We start from the raw sequence: 20,130 nt of genomic DNA, 5'->3' as shown, positions 1-20,130 counted from the left end.
AACGACAGCGGCCGTGTAAAATCCCGTGGGTGATGGCCCTGCTACGTCTACATATTATACACTGGGTCGGGAGCCGTGTTGTCTCTCAAGAGCCCGAGCTCGCGCTTGTCGTCTATTTTTGTGCATATCAGTGTCCATGTGACGGGGGAGCGGGGAGACCCAGAGCATATGGCTCCACAGTTCTGGAAGACGCTCCGTCTCCTCTGGAGCGCAATCGTGTTGGATGCGTAAGCGGTTTAGCAGGCGGCGTCCGGGGCTGTCTGCATAAGCCGCGTGTATTGGTTCACGAGGTGGGTCTCCCGCAGCTCCTGGTGGGAATTTAGCACCCCCAATGCCTTGAGTGTTGCATTATAGGTAGCCACCAGGGATCCAGAGCTCACTTAGTTGCCTTGCGGCTGATGGCGTCTATTCGCGCATCGTCTTGCTTAGTAGTGCGAAGGTGTGGCACGGCGTAGAGGATCCGGCTAGCCACGAAGGCATAGACGAGCCGAAGCGTGTCCCTGCACTGTGGACCGGCCCGCTTGTTGGAAACGTGGTGGATCATGCGCCCCACCTGTTCGCCTACTATCTTGTGTTTCGCAACAGCGGAGTCCGGTCTGAGTCTGTGGTGAATGAACAGGCCCAGAATCTGGAGCTCCTCCACCTCTCTAATAGGACCTCCTGAAAGAGAGATGTGTATTGCTGTCCTATCCTTTGGGTTCGCTCTGACATGCAGAAGCTTTAATTTTATTGGAGCACATTGGAGCCCACAGTCAATAGCATACGCATTGACAATGGAAGCGGCCTGCTGACAGCGATCCTCGATGTCCCCAAGGCTGCCCTCGGGGGCCCAGATTGTAATGTCATCTGCATATAACGCGTGCCGAATGCCTTCCACCCGGCCAGTTGGCTTGGGAGGCGCATTATAGCTATGTTGAATAGGAGCGGTGATAACACCGCTCCCTGCGTGAGGGGTACCCCCTGTTCCCATCATGTAAGGGCCATATTCCTCGTCCTCAATCCGATGAAAGGGCTGGCGATTAGTCAGGAAATCTCTTACATACCCGCAGGCCCTAGCCCCACAATCGGTAGAATTAAAGTTAGCCAGGATGATACCGTGTTTAACATTGTCGAAAGCCCCTTTCAGATCAAAGGCGAGGATGGATTCGTCATTGTGTTGCATAGTTGGGGGTCGTATTACATCCCTGTGCAGGTGGAGGATGACGTCCTGTGCAGACATGTGGGGGCGAAACCCGCACATGGTGACAGGAAAGAGGCCCTTGCTCTCCAGGTATGAAGAGAGGCGATCCCGTACCATCGTCTCCATAAGCTTGCCCGCACACGAGGTCAGTGATATGGGCCTCAGGTTGTCCGTGTTCGGGAGGCTTCAAGACAATGACGCTTTACAATAAAAAAGCGACTTCATCTTAAAACCAGTGGTAGACTATAATTATGTTCCACTGTCTGGCTTTCGTGGATAAGAAAAAAAGAACTGCCAAACGTTGGGCCAAAAAGTACAACAGTTAGGTGTTGAAGAGGGGCCGGATCACTTTTTAATTCTGTTGGACACGCCAAAATTACGATGATTTTAAGACAATTGCCCATCAAGAACATGCCCAAAACTGTGCACTACAAGAAATATGTTTACTAGAGCGCTGTACTTATCGATAAGCAACGGCATTGCCTTTCGTGACTATCTCAGCTTCCTATGCGGTTCACCCGACAGGCAGAAACCAGCAGGGAATGAATTACAGCCGCCTTGCTCCTAAAATTCTTGCACCCTGGAAGAGACTGGTTCAGCACCCGTAGTGCAAGTCCATTTTTCTAGTCGCGCACATAAACACTGTTTCCTCGGCCACTTCTCCTTTCAAGAGTATCGCTTGAGCAGCATTCCCCCGACAGTCAGGTCGTCCTGAGAGCGTTACCCGCATGAATCCTCAGGAACGGCGAAAAAAGCTTGAGCACAGCACGAATCCAGTGAAACTCTCTCAAGTCGTCGCCGCAGTATCGTCTCAGACCAGCAGGCTTGCGCAGATTATCCCACTACCCAGCGCCAGGCGTTCTTGCTCCTGCAGAGGTAGAGGCCTCCCACTCCCGGCCCAGACTCCGTGTATAATAACCTATTTTTTCTTAGCGACACACGGCCACCACGAAATCAGCAACAACGAGGAGTTGTGTGTGGAAACACGTGCCCTTACTGGGATTATCCGTTGACCGTATGTCAGGAGCACTGCTGGGTCGGATATGACAGCAAGAAAAATGAGCGAATGTCATGTGCGGTAGAGCGAGAGAAGGTGTCCTACCTGAGTAAAGGGACAGATTTGTGGGTTCCTCGCTGCGAACCTTCTGGCGCTGGCGCAGCATGTATTACGTGTGTCACATACAAACGGTTCTTTTCGTATATCGCTTGTTGTTTCTCCACGTGCCTGGATAAGCTCTTGATGTAGCAGACCATTTGCTTCGTGACTTGCATCTGATACGGCCACCTCCCCTTGCAGCTAGCGGCCAGGAAAAAGTAACGAGGTTGGTTTAGTACTGTTTGACACAAGGATGCCCGTGGTCTTCGTGCTTTTCTGTTCTCTCACACAAATGTGGCATTCGGGGTACCAGGGTTCTTCTGTACGACATTCATATCAAAGGGATTTTGCAAAAGTAGTCAAAGCCTATGGTGTTTGTTTTTTTTTTCTGGCTCGACAGTGGAATTCCTGACAGAACAGATGCGCAGCAGGAGGAATTATTAGAGCCTTGGTTCACAACATGCCGTGGAACGCAAAGCTATTACAGGGGCTAGTTGGTTGATCATACTGGGAACAAATGCGCTACAAGCGACACAAAAAGGACACATACGCACGGCACAAGCGCTTGTGCCCTGTGTATGTGTCCTTTTTGTGTCGCTTGTAGCGCATTTGTTCCCAGTATACCGTGGAAAATCCGTTTAAGTGTATATATATATATATATATATATATATATATATATATATATATATATATATATATATATATATATATATATATATATATATATATACCGATTCTCTTTCTTCTTTTGTAAATTTTTTTTCGGCCTGGACTCCCCCCCTAGTTGTTCGAACTCGTGCTTTGCTCTAACTGTGTACCTCGCGCACGCTGTATAAAAGCTGCGTGTTTCAAACGCTGTACTACACTCGAAAAAGGCTGGTCCTCCAGTCGAAACGTCGTGAATTAAATCCTGTTATGTTTTTTTCAATTTTTGGCGATTATATATATATATATATATATATATATATATATATATATATATATATATATATATATATATATATATATATATATATATATATATATATATATATATATATATATATATATAGCGAGCTCAAAAAATTGAATAATTAAGCTTTAAAATGGAGGCCGAAGTTGTTAAAGAAACTGTCCCGGCTGCAATTTCAAAAAATTTTAGATGTAGTGAGAGAGTACAGTTTTGCGTTTGATTTTCTTTTGGCGATAGACTCTAAAAGGTCGTTACTTTGACTTTACTTGTTGGAATAGCGCTCGAGGAGAACGATTTGCCGGGCAGCTTGTAGTAACATTGACTTATTGACGACTGGTTCAGTATTGCATTACTTTAGTTAAAGCGCCTAGTTATGGTCTCGTAATAAATGGTCTTTATACCTATTTTCTTTCTTCTCCCCAAGAATATAAAAAACTTCAAGGGCGCGACATTTATGTTCTTCAATGTTCCGCGCGATTTTTTTTTTTGCGAGCGCTAGTGTGAATTTAAGGCTCCCAAAATCTGTGCTTTCAGGAAATCTTCTACGTCACTTGTTCAACTCATTTTCTTTATCATACTGTCATTCTAATCAAAGCTTATTGTAGGGGTACTTGACATAATATGCAATAGACAATTTCGGAGGCAAACAGCATAAGACAACGGCAAAATGTTAACACAAACACATAAAAAACCACATCATACCTCAGCGTCTTGAAACCAACGACACTAAATTTGAAAGTGATAATGAGTGAATGTTGCCATGGACATGTATCTCTCCACAGTAGGCGGAAAGAAGCTGATATGTCGAAGCGGTAGTATGTGCAAAAATAAGGTCAATATTATGTTTAAGTTAGCTCCTAGATGGAGATGGTGCTGAAAACGATATATGATTGCTGTCTGAACGGCAGCAAGCAGAAGGCAATAGGTTTTGCAATGGGATGAGAGCAGACTTAAGTTTAGGGTGGACAGGGCAACCGAGGGTGGAAAATGATAGTCATAGAGTCTTAAAATAAATCTTGCCGCTTTCCAGTGCATAGATTTAATCTAGTAATTTCACAGTGATCACAATGTTTTCAGATATTTGGAGCACACTGAAGGACATGACGATTTAGAGTTTTGCACGTGAGCTTTTTATGCTGTTTAGAGACTCTTCATACACTGCGCCTAAAAGTAACCTAACTTTTTGATGCTTCAGTGATGCCTCCCGCTTAACCTTCGTGCCTTTCTTTCCTCTTCTACTCTCTCCTTTCCTAGCTCTGATGTAATCGACATGTTTAGATCATGAGCTATTGTCAGTAAAAATGGCGCCAAGATATTTGTATTCATTTACTATTCTGTAGTGAAGAGTAGTCCTAACAAACAGGCACCAGGCGTTCAGTGAAATACATGATAGTCATTTTGCTGAAATTGATGTTCTTCTGCCAGGTTTTCACCAGTTGCTTAACATATAAAAAAAACTCATTCTGGAAGTGGTGCCCATCGGGAGTGTTAATTGCATGGCACAAGCCACTATAGTCGGTGTAAAGCCAAATCTTAAAGCGGATATATCGTCAGAGAAACCATTAATATGGAGTAAAAACCGCAAAGTACCACAGACCGAGCTTTAGGGAACTCCTAAAATTACATCAGCTGCGAAAGAACCGACCGATGTAAAGCAGACAGTCCGGAAGGCGTGAAAGAGGAAATCAACAAGCCAGTTAACGAGTTTAGATTTATTCAGTATGATGTTCATTTTGCACAACAATTTAGAGTTACCTAGCGTGTCCACAGCTTCTGTGAAATTTAAATGGCTTCGATCTAGTTACCAGCAATTTTTTAAAGAGAAATGTGTGAAAAAGCATCAGCACAGTCACTGTACTACAAAACCTACAAAGCTCCTACAAAACCCATGTTGAGCACTCCATAGAATGTTAATATGTGCTCTAGGACTTCCATAAAAACGCAGCCGCCGCGGTCGGGTTCGAACCTGACCGCGGCGACTGCGTTTTTATGGAGGAAAAACGCTAAGGCGCCCGTGTGCTGTGCGATGTCAGTGCCCGTTAAAGATCTCCAGGTGGTCGAAATTATTCTGGAGCCCTCCACTACGGCACCTTTCTCTTCCTTTCTTCTTTCATTCCCTCCTTTACCATTCCCTTACGGCGCGGTTGAGGTGTCCAACGATATATGAGACAGATACTGCGCCATTTCCTTTCCCCAAAAAACCAATTAATATTATTATTATTTACATGAATATATTGTTAAACAGATGGGCCTCTAATTAGACAAAGTTGATTGTCTTGCACCGAGATAGGTGTTGTGATGGAACTTGAAATCTTTGTTTCATCTCAAAATCGCAGTGGTAATCTAAAAAAAAATGGAGCAAAGTAGTAATATTAATTATGTTTAACAAAACACGCTTCACAGAGTGGTGCCTCAGAGTAAGAAATACCAAAATCCGACCATAAACGTGGGTGGTTTAGATAAGTTTATTTAGGGCTAGTTGGCATAGCATCATGAGGAGCACGTGATTTACTTACCCTGTCACAGCGTGAAGTAAAGCACGCTGCACTACAAACGCGACGCTTGTGGCTTCTGAATTTTCTCTTCATGGCTTGGTCTCTGGGCTCAAAATGAAAAACGAGCTGCTTTGTCACACTGAGCTAAGAAAGCAGAAATTTATATATGGTCAAAAACAAAAGCTCTGTACACGTTAGGAAACCTTCCTTGGTAAGCGCTGTTTTTCAGGCAGGGGAAGAATTTTATAAGAATAATAAGTGCTGGTCGCGGGATGCGATGCGATTGGCATGCACGAGCCACCGGGCACGAACTGTTTTGCGTAGGAAGCGTCATCGCGAGGCTGCAGCCGCCGCATAGCCACCGGCGCCTGCTGATTCTTTCGCTAGGCTTTTGCTTAGTGCAGCCTTTTATTTTGTGTGGGTGTTAATGATCTATCTTGCGTAATTATCGCATCTCCTAAAGGGTCAAAAATTTCTTCAGAAAGAGTGCGCTCATTATGCAAATAAATACGTGACGTAGTTTTCTAACCGACTATTCTTGAGAAAAACAATAAAAGTTGACCTGTCGGCAACAAGAATTGTAGAGGCACAGCAAGGACATCTTAATAAAGATGAAAGAGCTTGCGAATACACACAGAATCAAGTAATGATATAAACGAAAAAAATTCAGTCTTCAGGCCGAGCTTCCGCGCTCCATTTAATGTGAGTCAAGACAAAGCTTGACTCCCTTTTGATGAATACATCTAAAGCAAGTTTCGTTTTGGACCCGATGCTGCCTACTGTAGGCTTCGCACATTAGTTCTGCCTTGCTTTTGGTGTCGGTAATCCTGCTGTCAGCAGCCCAACCAAATACTTGCGTTCCTCCTTGCGTACTCGGTTACGAGTAGTGCTGTGTCGTGGTTTAGCCTCTAGTTCACAGCACTGCAACTTCACTGTGGGACCTAACGGAAACCTAGGGCGAACTAAAACAGAGCTCTACTTTTGTGTTTTCATTTTTTTCGTGAACATTTTCTTTGCTTTTTCAAGCTTAAATCTTGGGACTGAAATCTAATCTGCACGGAGTTTTCCCCGAGTTTTAGTCTGAGAAGAAAAGCACGATAGTGGGCGAAAAGGGAGAGATCCAGACAACGCCACCACAGCTGGCGGAAAACGCTTCATCTCTGCTGTCATTTTAGTGTCGCGCAGCATAGACCTCGAAGTGAGCCTAAGGGCATTTTTGGCTAGAGGAAAATAAAAATCAATACTTCCTGTTGGGCGAGTTGGTTTGTTTCCATGCTTGCAGGTGCCAGCGCAAGAGAGAACGGAACACAAGAACAAGGAGGAAGAGGTGACGACAGGACAAGACTTCTTGTGATGCGTCCTTTCTTGCGCTAAGGCTACACGCATGAAAAATAAAGACAAAACGAAGTGCCCTATAGTACGAGGTTATAAATGTTGGCTTAGCAACTATGATCTGTGTAGTATGCGAGTCAAATCGTCACAATAAAAACCCCTGCTCAGGACTGTTAATTGTTGTTTCCACTTTCTGTCATTTAATGCGTAACATTTCAGTTTAAGCATGCATGATGTAAAGAGAAAACTTGGGCTTGTTTGTTCGTGCTTTCATATTTGTACATTTCTAACAGCAAGCTCATATTTAAAGAGATGAGCTTCACCTTTCATGCTGGTCATACGTGTTAGGCCTATAGACCTGGAAGTAGTAAGCCTCGGTTAGGCTTAAATTCAGGGTGTCCTGAACTGGTCAAAAGAGCGAGCGCGAATGTTTGCTTTAATAGTTCTCTTTGAAAATTTTGTGTGCAGTTGATGAATACAAGCCTTCGGCAAAACTGCAATAGGCAATTTCTCGAAGGCTGTCCTTGATCATGTTGAGATATCTGCTGAAATTATATTGCGAAGAAAATTGAACACTCTTGAGCAAACATGTTTACGTGCTCCCTTTAAAGAAGAGAAAATATAACAGCAATTCCATACATGTAGAAGGTCGCTCGCAACCTGAGGCGCATTGCGAAGCGGATGGAAATATCTGTGTTTTTTTTTAACGCGACAAGTTAGACAGGCAATGAAAGTTAAAGAAAAGTAAGCGTCATGTGGCTAATGAATGCAAAAAAATTCTATTTGTTCACTGTAAAGCAGTATTGTTCGTCTTATTACACAGTTTTGCTTATAACAGCACGTAGGCCAAACACATCGTCGCCTCAGCTGTTCTCTTCGAGAGCATAATCGGAATGTAAAAACAAAACAAACTAGATGAACCACTTGCACTGTATTGCAACACGTAAATGTTGTAGGAGTCTCCTCGATAATTGGTTTTCAGTAGGAAAAAGTAAAGATAGGCGCAGACGAGATGTTATAGAAGCGGAAAAAATAGCTGCACTAGGAAGTGCTTGCATGAATATCCGATCTCTCGGTCTTTTAAAAAAACAACTTGCTTACCTTCGTTCCCGCTGATTACAGGCAAGTGTTTTTTATGTCGCGGCAATGCAGCATAAATTAATAGTTATGCGTTTTCCTGCTAAAGTTGTTGGAAGTTAGCACTGGCGGTGTCCTCCTTGTTCATTGCCCCTTATCTTTTGAAGGGCTACAATTTTAAAACGCACAATTCATTTTAGAACAGTTGAAGGCCTTTTTCGCACATTTATTTGGCACGCGAAATGTGGTTAAGATGTGTATAGACTAGTACGTCCGCAGACATACACCCGCGTGCGCAAGAAGAAGAAACGAAATTGGATACAGCCTTTCCCATTGATCATTCGAGGCGTAAACAACAGGACTGCTTGTAAATTATTCGCAGGGAGTTGTCCACATCAAAATTTATTGGTCGATTCGGTTATATTTAACTTCATCCCTCCATGCAAGTTGTGCATGTTGAATATAAGGTTTACCACAGGGAGAAGAGTTGAATTGTAAGCTGTATGGCTATGTTACCCTGATCCTGTCGAAAACTGCGAAGCATGACTGAGAACCGGGACAGGCAAAGCAAAACGGTGTGTTTAAAAGCAATGACAAAATTTTGAGGTATTCTTTAACAGTCTTTCAAAGGGACAAAGCAGCAACGAAGCACTGAAAGTTGTAAGGGAATGCACGTATTTTGGGGAAGCTGTGACAACTGATCGAGCCGCGACAGTGAAATTGCTGGCAGAGTAAGAATATTATCGTGTGCATTCTACACGCACTTTATAAAGTTCATTAATATTACAAGTATCAATCAAAGGAAGAGAAGTGTTGTATGTTACTAACACTCACCTGTAGAGAAGAATCTTGGAGGATAAGGAAATGCTTGTAATGAAGTTGAGCACAGCCCAGCAGGCTACAACTGTGTATACCGATTGAGCGACCAAATTACGTACCTCGGTTTTCTTTTAGGGCACATCAGGATTTCTCGGCTTCAAATGCGTCCATGTGACTCCCGGTTTTGCCTACTGATGCAACATAAAATACAAAAACTACACGCGAATTGCTTTTGCCATTTACTAAAAAAACCACTTCTTGAAAACGATTGTTTTATATACTGATCATGCAGAATTCATATAAAATCGTCCTTTGTTCCGCACACGTGCCCCGGGCTTCTGATGCGGCATTTTATTACCGAAAGAGCGACCAGGCTTTAAATTCGAAGGAAATTATCCACTTTCAAGAATCCCTGCCGAGGTGGGTTAGCTTCGCATGCAAAAATCCAACCCGGCAGTTAATCAGCTATGCAACCGAACTACAAATTAGGCTCTATTTCACTTTTCTTTTTCACTGGTCGCTTGACATGACGGGGAGGATCGTTTCATAAGCTCGCATTTCCTTACTTAAATATCGTCCACCGTTCCACCCTCATTGCGCCACACTTTTACGCACCGTTTAAAACAATGGAAACCACCTCGTGACCATGAGCTCGAAAAATTGTGATGTTTTGTAGTTATTGGGAAATCAATCGAAGGAAACGAGGGTTTAATATTTTGTCACTGCGCTTTTTTGTGCAGGCTTGTCTGAATGTGCGTGAGATTGCGCTATATACGAGGAAGTGGATATGGATCCAGTAACCTTATACTTAGTTAAATAATTTTCCCTTACCTTTTATCTAGCTTAGCAGTAATCAATATGGCTAGCTTGTTTTGGAGCAGTGAATTTTACGGCGTTTAGAGCCAGCACGTTCTAGTTTGAAAAATAGTAAAGGAAAAATCTGAGGATTTAAAATAAAGACATCTTGGTGACTTGAAATGCCTCATCGGTTGGCTACCATTTCTCTCATTACTGGTTCTGCTTTTGTGGTCTAGCATCTGTTATTTCAGGAAGTCAATAGACGAAACAGAAAAACCGATTAATGTATTAGAATGTGTAAACATTGAAATGGTTATTCCGTTTCCTTTTTTAACAGCATAGTTCTGAACTTCAAAGCAGAGCGCTTCGTAGAAATGTGTAATGTGTTTTGACATTTGTACCTCTCCAGTGCCAAGTACTTACGCATAATAAAGAGGCGTGAACGGCGGTTCACACAAGTTTAACGGAATGCGTAAAACTTAGATCAAAGTAGCCGGTTTGAAATTTTTAATACCTTTGTGCAGCAACATTTGGCAGTGTTTGTTCTTTTAATTACATACGCGAGAAAAGGGCCTCTTTATGATAAGAAAAGTTTTTAGCTCTTACAAAATCATTTCGATTCCCTCTGGCCATAAGAAAAAATGTGCGAAAAAGCCAACTTGCCTTAACTTCTTCTACCAGCATTATCTTTTGAGTAATCAATAAGGTACGAAAGCTGTATTTCAGACTAGTTTTGAGTTGCAAAGAGATATTTTTCTTCATGATGGGAGGAATTTTCATGGCTCAAGGACTGCTTTGGTTAAGCAGTGCCATGACATAGGCTACTTTTGTTTGCACAAAGTAGCGTCAAAGAACGGCTTTCCACGACTTCAAACCAGAAAAGCAAAGTATCAAGCCAGGAGTACTCTTTTACTCATTGGACACCGATAGGTACCCGGTGGCACCGGCGACCAAAACCTAGACACTTTTTGCTTGTCTTAAGCAAGTTTTACAAGCAAATTTGACTTAGTATAAAAATTGTCTTCTCTATTGCCTTTTAATTCGTAGTTTTTGTCGAAATTCGCTAGGCATCTCCTCATGTATTCTGACTTAATGCGTCTGTATCATTGCACCTAATTGCTGACATATTCAGCATTAAGTGCATTATTTACATGTAGAGTTTTATTTGTTTTCAATCCTGATGCACAGTATTCAGGGACGCAGCGAAGCTTAAAGTCTGTTTATAACCAAGGGCAACCAATGCCATAAAGCACGATGCGGAGAAAAAAGCGTAAATTTGTAATTTATGCAGCAATTCTTTTTCTTTCCAATTTCAAGTAACTTTTCAATTTAATACACTGCTTCTTCTCATATCAACTATCCTGGCATTATGCGAATGCCCTTTCTTGCCTCTTCTGCTGAGAGCATATTTCTGCGCCCACGCAATCTTTTCAGTAAAAGCCTGGCGTAAAATGTTTACTTCATGGTGACATGCAATCCTCTTTTGACACGTATTTTAATCCAGGAGAGCGAATGCATAATCGCACCATTTTTAAAGGTGCTGCTGTGCTTTTACTCAAGACGACTTGCGAATTGTGAGTACCCTTTTTCTCAAAAACGTAGCGATCCGTCAGCAGCTGCGAGTTGATTGCCTTAAAGGTACTTTTGTGACAGTGGCACATTTTGGTCGCTTAGTGAGGAGATTCAAACGGCTCCTTTTTTTAAATCTAATACACTGCACTCAAAAGAGCGGTTTTTTCACCCCACTACTTCTATTCCTCTTCTTTCCGAACTTCAACACTCTTTTTGTCCGAACTAGCAGTTTCTAAAATTATTTTGTTACAGAAGCGACCTCATAAAGTCCTCAGTTGAAATTGCCCTGCGTCGTACAACAAGAAAACTGCTGTGCGTTTGTCTTTCGATGCCGGGCTATTATATTTTTCCAAAACCTGCACTTAGAGCACCCTAAAGAAATACAGTTAAAGTATTTCGTGTCAGTACCGCTTGGTTTTCGGAGAATTGCTGTCTCCCCTGAAATGTCAATCTGACAGCAATCATCCTGCGAGGAATAAAAAAAAATAAAACCAGACATTTAGTCCGGTCAAAAATCGCAAGACATTAGAAACCACTCTTTCCGATTCTCAGGGGGAGAGAAGCTGGAGAATACTATCGTCTCGCCCTTAGCGCGTTTTTTCCGGATTTAGATCAGTAAAATGTGGGCTCATTTTAAAACCTAGAAATGAAAAGTGCAAAATTGGGGCTCAGTGCGATGGAGGAAGGAAGTCAAGGGTGAAACGCGGTAGTACGTGACTGGCTCCAAGCAGGGAACCAACGAAGCGCGAAGGCATCGGGGTGACTTGTTAGAGTGAGCCAGTACGGAATCGTGACGTGCGCGGCGGCTATAGTAGGACACTGAGTACAAGACAAATAAAAGTCCATGTTAAACTAAAAAAGCGGAGGCTTATTGTCCATCAGTTGAGCTAAAGAGGTCAAATAAACGGATATTGAGGTTCTTTCGGGGGCAATGAAGATGTGGTTAGAACAATGCAGTATTTTCAAGCACTGCAAAAACATCTCAGAGCAGAGCTGAAATCAAGTAATGAATTAGAGTGGAAGCGTAGTTTACATTGATTTCGAAGCCCACACATCTTAGAGAAAGAAACTGCTTTTAAGCACTCGCTTCTGTTTCGGCTAAAAACATTTTTATGAAAGGCAAGGCGATCCTTGAGATGCCAGCCTCCTTCTCTTCTGAATATTGAGGCTGCCGTGAGGCACTGACTTCAATAAAACATTAAGAGGAGACTCAAGGTCCGCCTTTAAGTGTACGGCGCGATAACATTAACGATCCTCGTCAGCGCCTCCTTGTGCCCACGCAGAAACGTAAACTGTTTTCATACAATGTGAAAGAGCGCACAGCATACATATATTGCGAACGTACCCATGTGGTCCACGTGCATACAGAAGAGGCCCTGGGGCCCTTAAAGAGGCTCTGAAAAGGGCTCTAATAAAGATCCAGTATGGCTGGGATGTTAATGCACGTCTCTTCACGAATACTGTCCAGTAAGAACTTTTCTAATGGAGTTATCTGTAGTAAAAACTCGAATTTCTGCGTCTTCGCGCTTTTCCCTCTCCTCTAGTCACTTTTTGCACTCTGGAAGGTCGGCGTTCTTCCGCCGGCCGCTCCTCCGGGGGAGAGCTTCCTGACCCGCCGGAGCTACGCGGCTTATTGGCCGCGGCCTTGGTAGCTGCCTGACGTCTGAAAGAATCTAACCAATGGCCACCTCCCAACATGTATACGTAAATGCGAGCGACGGAGGAGGGTGCAAGCATGAAAAAGTCGCCGGGATGGGCTCGCCAACTTTCGAGCGTGATTGTGGGTCCTCTGCTGCTAGTAGAGGTGTATTATTTGGCTCAGGTTTTCATGACAGCACAATGCAGTGATTGAGCAAGTTGATGTGCTTTCTTCGGAATGTGTTTCAGAGTACTGTAACATAGTGCAATGTCTGTGCCGCACTCGGTAGACTCTTCGGTGGGGCTGCTTTCCGGTCTTCAAAAAGAGTCTCTCTGTTGCTGACTTCATGTACCAGGTTGAAAAAGAAGGGTGCCTCGCATGTTATGACTTTCGGCTGCATGGCGAATCGTGGAGGTTCATCAACGTGTATACTTCAAACAATTGGGTGCAGAGAACAGTTTTCTTTCAGGGTATGGCAACTCTTCTAGGTTGTGACCAGTATGAGGTACTCATGGGTAACTTTAACTACGTGCGCGACCCACGCGACCGCACAGGTCCTAGAGAGCACGCTGATAAGAGTCCTGGTATTTTATCGGCTATTACTGACAAGGCCGGTTTAATTGATTACAGATTGTCATCCGCTTTCACATGTATTAGAGGAGCCTCGCATTCACGTCTGGATTGATTACCACATTCGAAAACCGTGGGACCTGATAGTCTCTCAGAGGAATTTTACAAGAGATTTAAATCTGTGTTATCCCCTGTCCTACTCAAAATTTTTGAGACCAATATTGTTGTTGGATTTTTGCCACAGCCATTTACAAAAAGTCATATTGTCTTAGTGCCAAAAACTGACGATAAGAAAAAACTACGATTTGTAGATCACTACAGGCCTATCGCGCTTTATAATGTTGTTTATAAGATTATCACTAATGTGATCTCAAAGCGCCTACAGCTTGCAATGTCTGCTTCGATTGGACCTCATCAAACATTCGGCTTGAAGGGTAGGTCAATACAGTCTAATCTACATGTAGCGCGCCCGGTGTTGCAGTATTGCAGTCACGCTCATTAACAATTAGCGCTGCTGCAAATTGACCTGGCAAAGGCGTTCGATCTCGTGCCCATTAACTTCTTTTTCCTCTTCTAAATCACACCAATCTTGGTTCGATTTTTTCTACTGCGTTACGCCTTTGCTACAAGAACTTTTCCACGCACTTGATTATTAATGGCTGTGTCTCACAACCAGTCTGAAGCAGTCCTCTGTGAAACAGGGTTGCCCACTGTCCCCGCTACTGTTCGCATTACACTTGGAGCCACTGTGTCTAAGTGTTATAAATAGTAATAAAACTTAAAAGGAGGACGAAGTCGAGAGTTGGACGAAAACTCGTCTGTTCGGGGACAATCATAATAAAACTTAAAAGGAGGACGCCGACCAAAAGTAAAAACAAAAAACAACAAAATGACGTTTCGGCTCTCGTACGGGAGCCTTGTTCACAATGAGAAGGATTAGGAAGTGCATCGGGATTAAATACGATTGAAAAGAGGGCGCAAGGAGCGTGCGTATGTAGGAGTTATATTTCCAGTGTTGCGATTGAGGGTGCGATTAGTCGTTTGAATGAATAATGATTCGAGGTGAAGGCGACGGTACAGATTCTTTTCAGTTGCCAGCACGTGTGCCCTACCGTGTATACGGTAGTGCAGCCGTCAGTGCTTTTCGTATTCTGGATTACGAACTGCAGATATCAGCCTAACCGGATGACCTCGTATTTTACTTCGCTGATAATCCAAGCATCAATGAGGTTATTCGTTTAATGGAATACATCGGTTCAGTGTCAGGAGTTCGGACTAATCATCCTAAGAATTGCTTTCTTTGGTTTCGCATATGGGCAACGACATCTACCGAATATGGCGGTATGCAATGGACACGTGCGCCACCACATACCTTGGCGTTCATTTGACTGCCTATAAGCAAAGTGAACATTACTAGAAAGGCCGCGTTCCAACTCTTCAGCGCAATGCTCAGACTGTTGTGCCCAATGGTATCTAGATTTTTGGCAAGGCGACCGCATGCAGTCTGTTTCTTGCCACTAAAATTTACTCTCTACTGCAATTTATTCGTTGCACAAGATAGAGTTTTCGCAAACATCCGTGTGGGATTCATCTTTTGAATCAGTGGGGCGTGATAACCTCTTCCGGCCTGTAAACGCTGACGGCCTTAATTTAGTCCACATGCATGTCCGACAGATAGTTTCACATTTCATGTTTTTCTGGGACACTACAGACCCAATAGTGAGTGCATTCTTGCAAGTAAATTTATTTCATGCTTTACCGAGTATCATTGTGTCTTCTAATGTTCCTGATCGTCCGTCTTTGTGGGGATTCATGCATGAGTGGTATTTGGCTGTTCGTTCCCTCTTGTTCGTTTTTACCTTGTTCCTTTTTTCGGTGTCGAGGAAATGGTTGTACAAGGACTTAATTTTTGTGCTTTTCCCCCTTCCACTGTATCACTCTGTGTATTTTGGGTTGCAGGGACAGGACGTACTGAATAGAATACGTAAAATGCCCCTCTCGCCGTGCACAAAAACATTTTCTTTATTGTATACACTGAGACGTCACTGGTTAAAACACCTAGAGCAAAAAAGCATTTTCGTGTCTACGATCAACTGTTGCCTCTGTGATGCTCCCGAAACGATTCAACACTGTTTCTTTAGTTGTAAAGATGCAATACTCTACTCTTCTAGGACATTATGCAACGGGCACTGAAAAAAATACTTTATTTGACGCCCCATTCCGTGCGATATCTCACTGCACTGTCATTTGTTGATGAACTCTTAGGTTCGTTATTTTTAATTGGATTACACAACCGCTCGAAAACACGGATGATAGACCGACATTGTGAGTCTTTTTTTTTTATTATTTCTTTATAAATACTGCGGTCTTGAACAACAAGACCATCGCAGGTGGGTACATAATTTGTGTAACACCAAAGGACAAAAAAAAGGAAATACAGCAGACAAGGCGTCACAGCAACGAAATTAGTACATCACACTGTACTGTATCGTTTCACAACCTCAGAATATATATACTGCAGTCATAGAGCCAAGCATATAATTAAGTAAATCTCAACAAATGACTCATCAACCGAAAATTCAAAATTTTGTCACTTGTTGCAGCAGCGCCTCAAAATGGGACAAATTATTCTCTTCGACTATATGATCAGCAAAGTTGTTCCATTCGGTAATAGTTCTAGGAAAATAGGAATATTTGTAGCAGTTCGTTCTTGTGGATAAAGGTTTTTTCGGAAAGAGAATGTCTCAGGCGTGTTGCATAACCACTAGAGTAACTAACAATTTTCGAGATGTCAATGTTGTATTGCCCATGAATTAACTGGAAAAAGAATTTCAAACGACAGATACGGTTTCTATCAGTGACGGATGGTAAGCCACTCTTTTTAATAAGATTAGTGATAGAAGTGCGACCATAGGAATTATAAATAAATCTTACTGCTTTCTTTTGAATCCTTTCTAATTTGTTAATGTTAATCTTGGTCCCAGATCATTACGGCATATTCTAAGATTGGCCGCACAATAGTGTTATACGCAAGGAAACGTGTTTCAGGAGTAGCGAACCGTAGTGCACGCCTCAAGAAGAATATTTTGCGCAGAGCATTTGCCGAGATGGTATCAATATGTTTGTTCCAGGAAAGATTATTGGAAATCCATAGGCCGAGATATTTGTAGTATGTTACCTCTAAGAGTGCACTATCGGAAGTACCATACTGGTAGAGAAGAGGATTCCTTTTAAGCGTTATTCTCATATATACTGTTTTATCAAAATTTATCACCATTTGCCACCTATCACACCAGCGCATTACCTTCCGAAAGTCATTATTTAGCCTGATTTGATCTTCACTTGAGTTAATTCGTTCATAGAGGACACAATCATCGGCATATAACTTAACATTAACAGAGAGATCTTGGACGATATCTTTAATATAAATAATAAACAAAAGCGGTCCAAGCACAGATCCTTGAGGAACTCCCGATTCAACTGGAATGCAATGTGAGAGGGCACCATTTAGTGTAACAAACTGGCGCCTGTTTGTCAGGTAAGCCTTTATCCAGGTTATTAGTTTATCGTTTTTATTACAGAACTCAATTTATATATTAGCTTGTTATGAGAAACTGTATCAAAGGCCTTGCGGAAATCTAAAAATATTACGTCAGTTTGTTTTCCTTCGTTTATGGCTTCTGCAAAATCATGAATTGTTTGTATTAGCTGTGTACATGTCGAATATCCTTTCCTGAAACCATGTTGAGCTTTCGATATTACGTTATGTTCTTCAAGAAAGGTAGATAATTGTTTATGAATAATGTGCTCAAGTATCTGTATTTTTGGATAGAATAATTACACACCTGAAAGAATTGTATGCCCAGACCAAGTTTAAACCGAAGTGGCAGTCACTCTTAGTGCTGTGCTGTTCATTGTATCTTTTCTAGTTTTGTTGCTTAGATGTGTAAGAGTCAGTTCAGAGGTATGTGCACTGAATGGGTTTTTTTTTTGTGCTTCGTTGCTTTGGTGTGTGGATTTGACACTGTCTTCTTAATGTTTTTTTTAAGTTTTCTTAATATCTGCTGATAGCTGATGTACTATCGCGGTTAAATTTTTACGGGATGCGAGTGTGCGGGAAAAAATGTATTGCTGCGCGGTTATGTAATCTGGTGGCCTAATGTGTGTCAAGGCATGAGCGGACGTGCCTGCTCTGTCCGCTGGTAACAATAACACACGACTGGGCTGCGAGGCATGGCTAGAATATTCTTTTTCTGGGGACACGCGTCCCGGAATATTTTAATCGCAATAGTACATAAAACATCGCATCATTGTAATCAATATCAAGTTGAAGAAAAAGATGCCTGCGTGGTCTAGTGTGAGTGTGTGTGATTCGTAACAGAAGCCCTGGGGTTTGATTCCCAAAAAATTACCCAGCTTTTTTTTGTTAATGAAATTTATTTTTGTTATATTACATTTTATGTCATAAGGAAGTTTGAGTGATATTGCGACCTTCTAATCATCAGTTTTATAATGACCTTATCGCTTAATTTCAAGGGCCTCTTCTACCAATCCTGCTTTTCCGCATAGACCGGCGACGGAAACAACTATGCCGGCTTCTCCGCAGAAAGGGACCCTTAACGCTATGACGTTATTAATGATGTGCTCAACAGCTCCTTCCCTCTTCTCGCGCACTGATCACGCCTCTTTTTTTTCATTTAGGCGCCATCTATACGCTTCCGTTGAGCACCTAATAATTGTAGTTCGCCTGTATACGATGTTAGGATGCACTGAGTAGTTTATTATGCGGCATCGCTTGAACTCTGCGAGCTTATGAAAAATAATCTTTCCGCTCGTGGTGCAGCTTCCTTGTTTAACAATGTTTCTACTTATCGGCAACTGTTTCAATTTTTTTTTAAACATGACACTTTTCAAAGGGACGTCGACGCAGTATTAGTTATCAGCTTTGCTCGTCAAGGTACTTGTGTGCGGATTAAATCTGCAGGAAAGTTAGTTATATATTTATTTTTCACTGGCCATTTTTATTTCCATTCTCATGCGCCTGATAAATAATCAGGGTAATTGACTTGACTTTTTACATACAGGAGTTGTGAATATGCCACCTTGCAAGCATGGCTAGAACACATCTCTCCCAGCCTGCATTTTCGAAACCACGGAGAACATAAGATGAAAGAAAAGACGGTAGCAGGACGCTTAGTAAAAAGAAGCAGTCAAATTTGCTTGCCTTTTCTATAAAAAAATCAGACCACAAAAATTTTAAAATGCTTTTAGACTTTTGTTCACACGGTACATGTGCGCAATTGGACGCAGTCAGGAGAAACGCAAAGATTGTATGGCCTAAAAATAAAGTGGTTTGAGTACTCAGTGCGCGATGCTAATTACTGCGACATAGTTTTTGTGATCATTATGCTTAAAATTATAGCCCGAAAATTTCATGGAATGTAAACACAGACGATCAGCTGCTTTAGAACTGTAATATCTTATTAGCCGCCAGGGACAATAGTTCAAAGAAAAACACCTCGTTTGGATAAATACAGGGCGCTCCCTGACGACGAAGGCAGTCGGGGACATCGTCTGCCCCGTCGTCTGCAGCGGTGCGCTGTTCGCTTATATTATGCCGTTTCAAAATTTCATTCCATGTAAAGCAGGCTAGGCTGTATAGCTTGAACGATAGTATATGCTAGAAGGTGCAGTGTACGGGGCAGAATATTGAACTACAGGAGCAGCTTGTGCGAATTGGACTACAACGCCAACCTAACTGAATGCATAAACGTTGCTGGAGGTGCGTCCGGCATTACAATGAACTTTTATTTGGCGTTTTATAGTATATCAGTTTCGAAATGACACTGCATACGTTATGTTCTTCCGGAGCACGGCATAGTGGGGCTATTTCAAGGGAAGAGACTAGTAACTCCCTAAAAAGCGTTTTGGAGCCTCCGCGCTGGTGCTTGCCGTGAGTTACAACGACGAAGTGGTTTTTACCATGACATCCGGAGCATGACTAAGCCTTTATTTTCCAGTAATAAAATACTACTGAATAGATGGTCGCAGTTGTAAAGCCTTCAATCTGAAAAAAATGCTCAGCTCGCCCTTTATTTCATCTGTGCTTTAAAAACATCAGTGCTTCCTTAAACGTCTACGCGAGTGATATACGTCAATCGTTTGGAAAATATAACACATCATTGTTATGCGACAATCACGCTGCAGCACAGCTGCCGCCCTCATCGACGCAAATGTTTCGGCAGTCACTTGTAATTTTACTTTAGAGAAACATACTAGAGTCCACAATTGCACTGCAGCGATGGCCAACTGGTTGAGCATCCACCTCGCATGCGGGAGGGGCGGGGTTCGATCCCTAGTGCCGCCGGGTAACCACCGGTGATACAATTAGTACAAGCTTTCCCCTGGTCTGGTGCTTGGCTTACTTAGGGTGAAGTGCTTGGGAAATGCGTCTTGGACCCCACCCTGAGAAGTCGAAAATACCGTGTGTCATGGCACTCTTTCGTCATAGATTCCTTTGCGCCATAAAAATTCATAATCATCATCATCATTGAGTTCACAATTTATATTATTGGAAAACGCTTTCGTTTGAGTGCCAA

General features: G+C 42.5%; 1 protein-coding gene across 1 annotated transcript; it reads right to left on the bottom strand.

Moving 5' to 3' along the window:
- Nucleotides 1-376: 376 nt before the first annotated feature.
- LOC144124180 (uncharacterized) lies at nt 377-1,297 on the bottom strand. The gene has a single exon (XM_077656832.1). It carries the CDS (start codon nt 1,295-1,297, stop codon nt 377-379), a length of 921 nt encoding a protein of 306 aa, XP_077512958.1.
- Between the last annotated feature and the right edge of the window lie 18,833 nt (nt 1,298-20,130).

Source organism: Amblyomma americanum, chromosome 3, assembly GCF_052857255.1.
Source record: "Amblyomma americanum isolate KBUSLIRL-KWMA chromosome 3, ASM5285725v1, whole genome shotgun sequence".
Lineage (NCBI taxonomy): Eukaryota > Metazoa > Arthropoda > Arachnida > Ixodida > Ixodidae > Amblyomma > Amblyomma americanum.
The sequence above is the reverse complement of the archived record's forward strand: the minus strand, read 5'-3'. Positions and strand labels throughout refer to the sequence as shown.

Bases quoted from the DNA above. Each gene is read 5' to 3' on its own strand.
- LOC144124180 (XM_077656832.1), bottom strand. From the start codon at position 1,297: ATGGTACGGGATCGCCTCTCTTCATACCTGGAGAGCAAGGGCCTCTTT.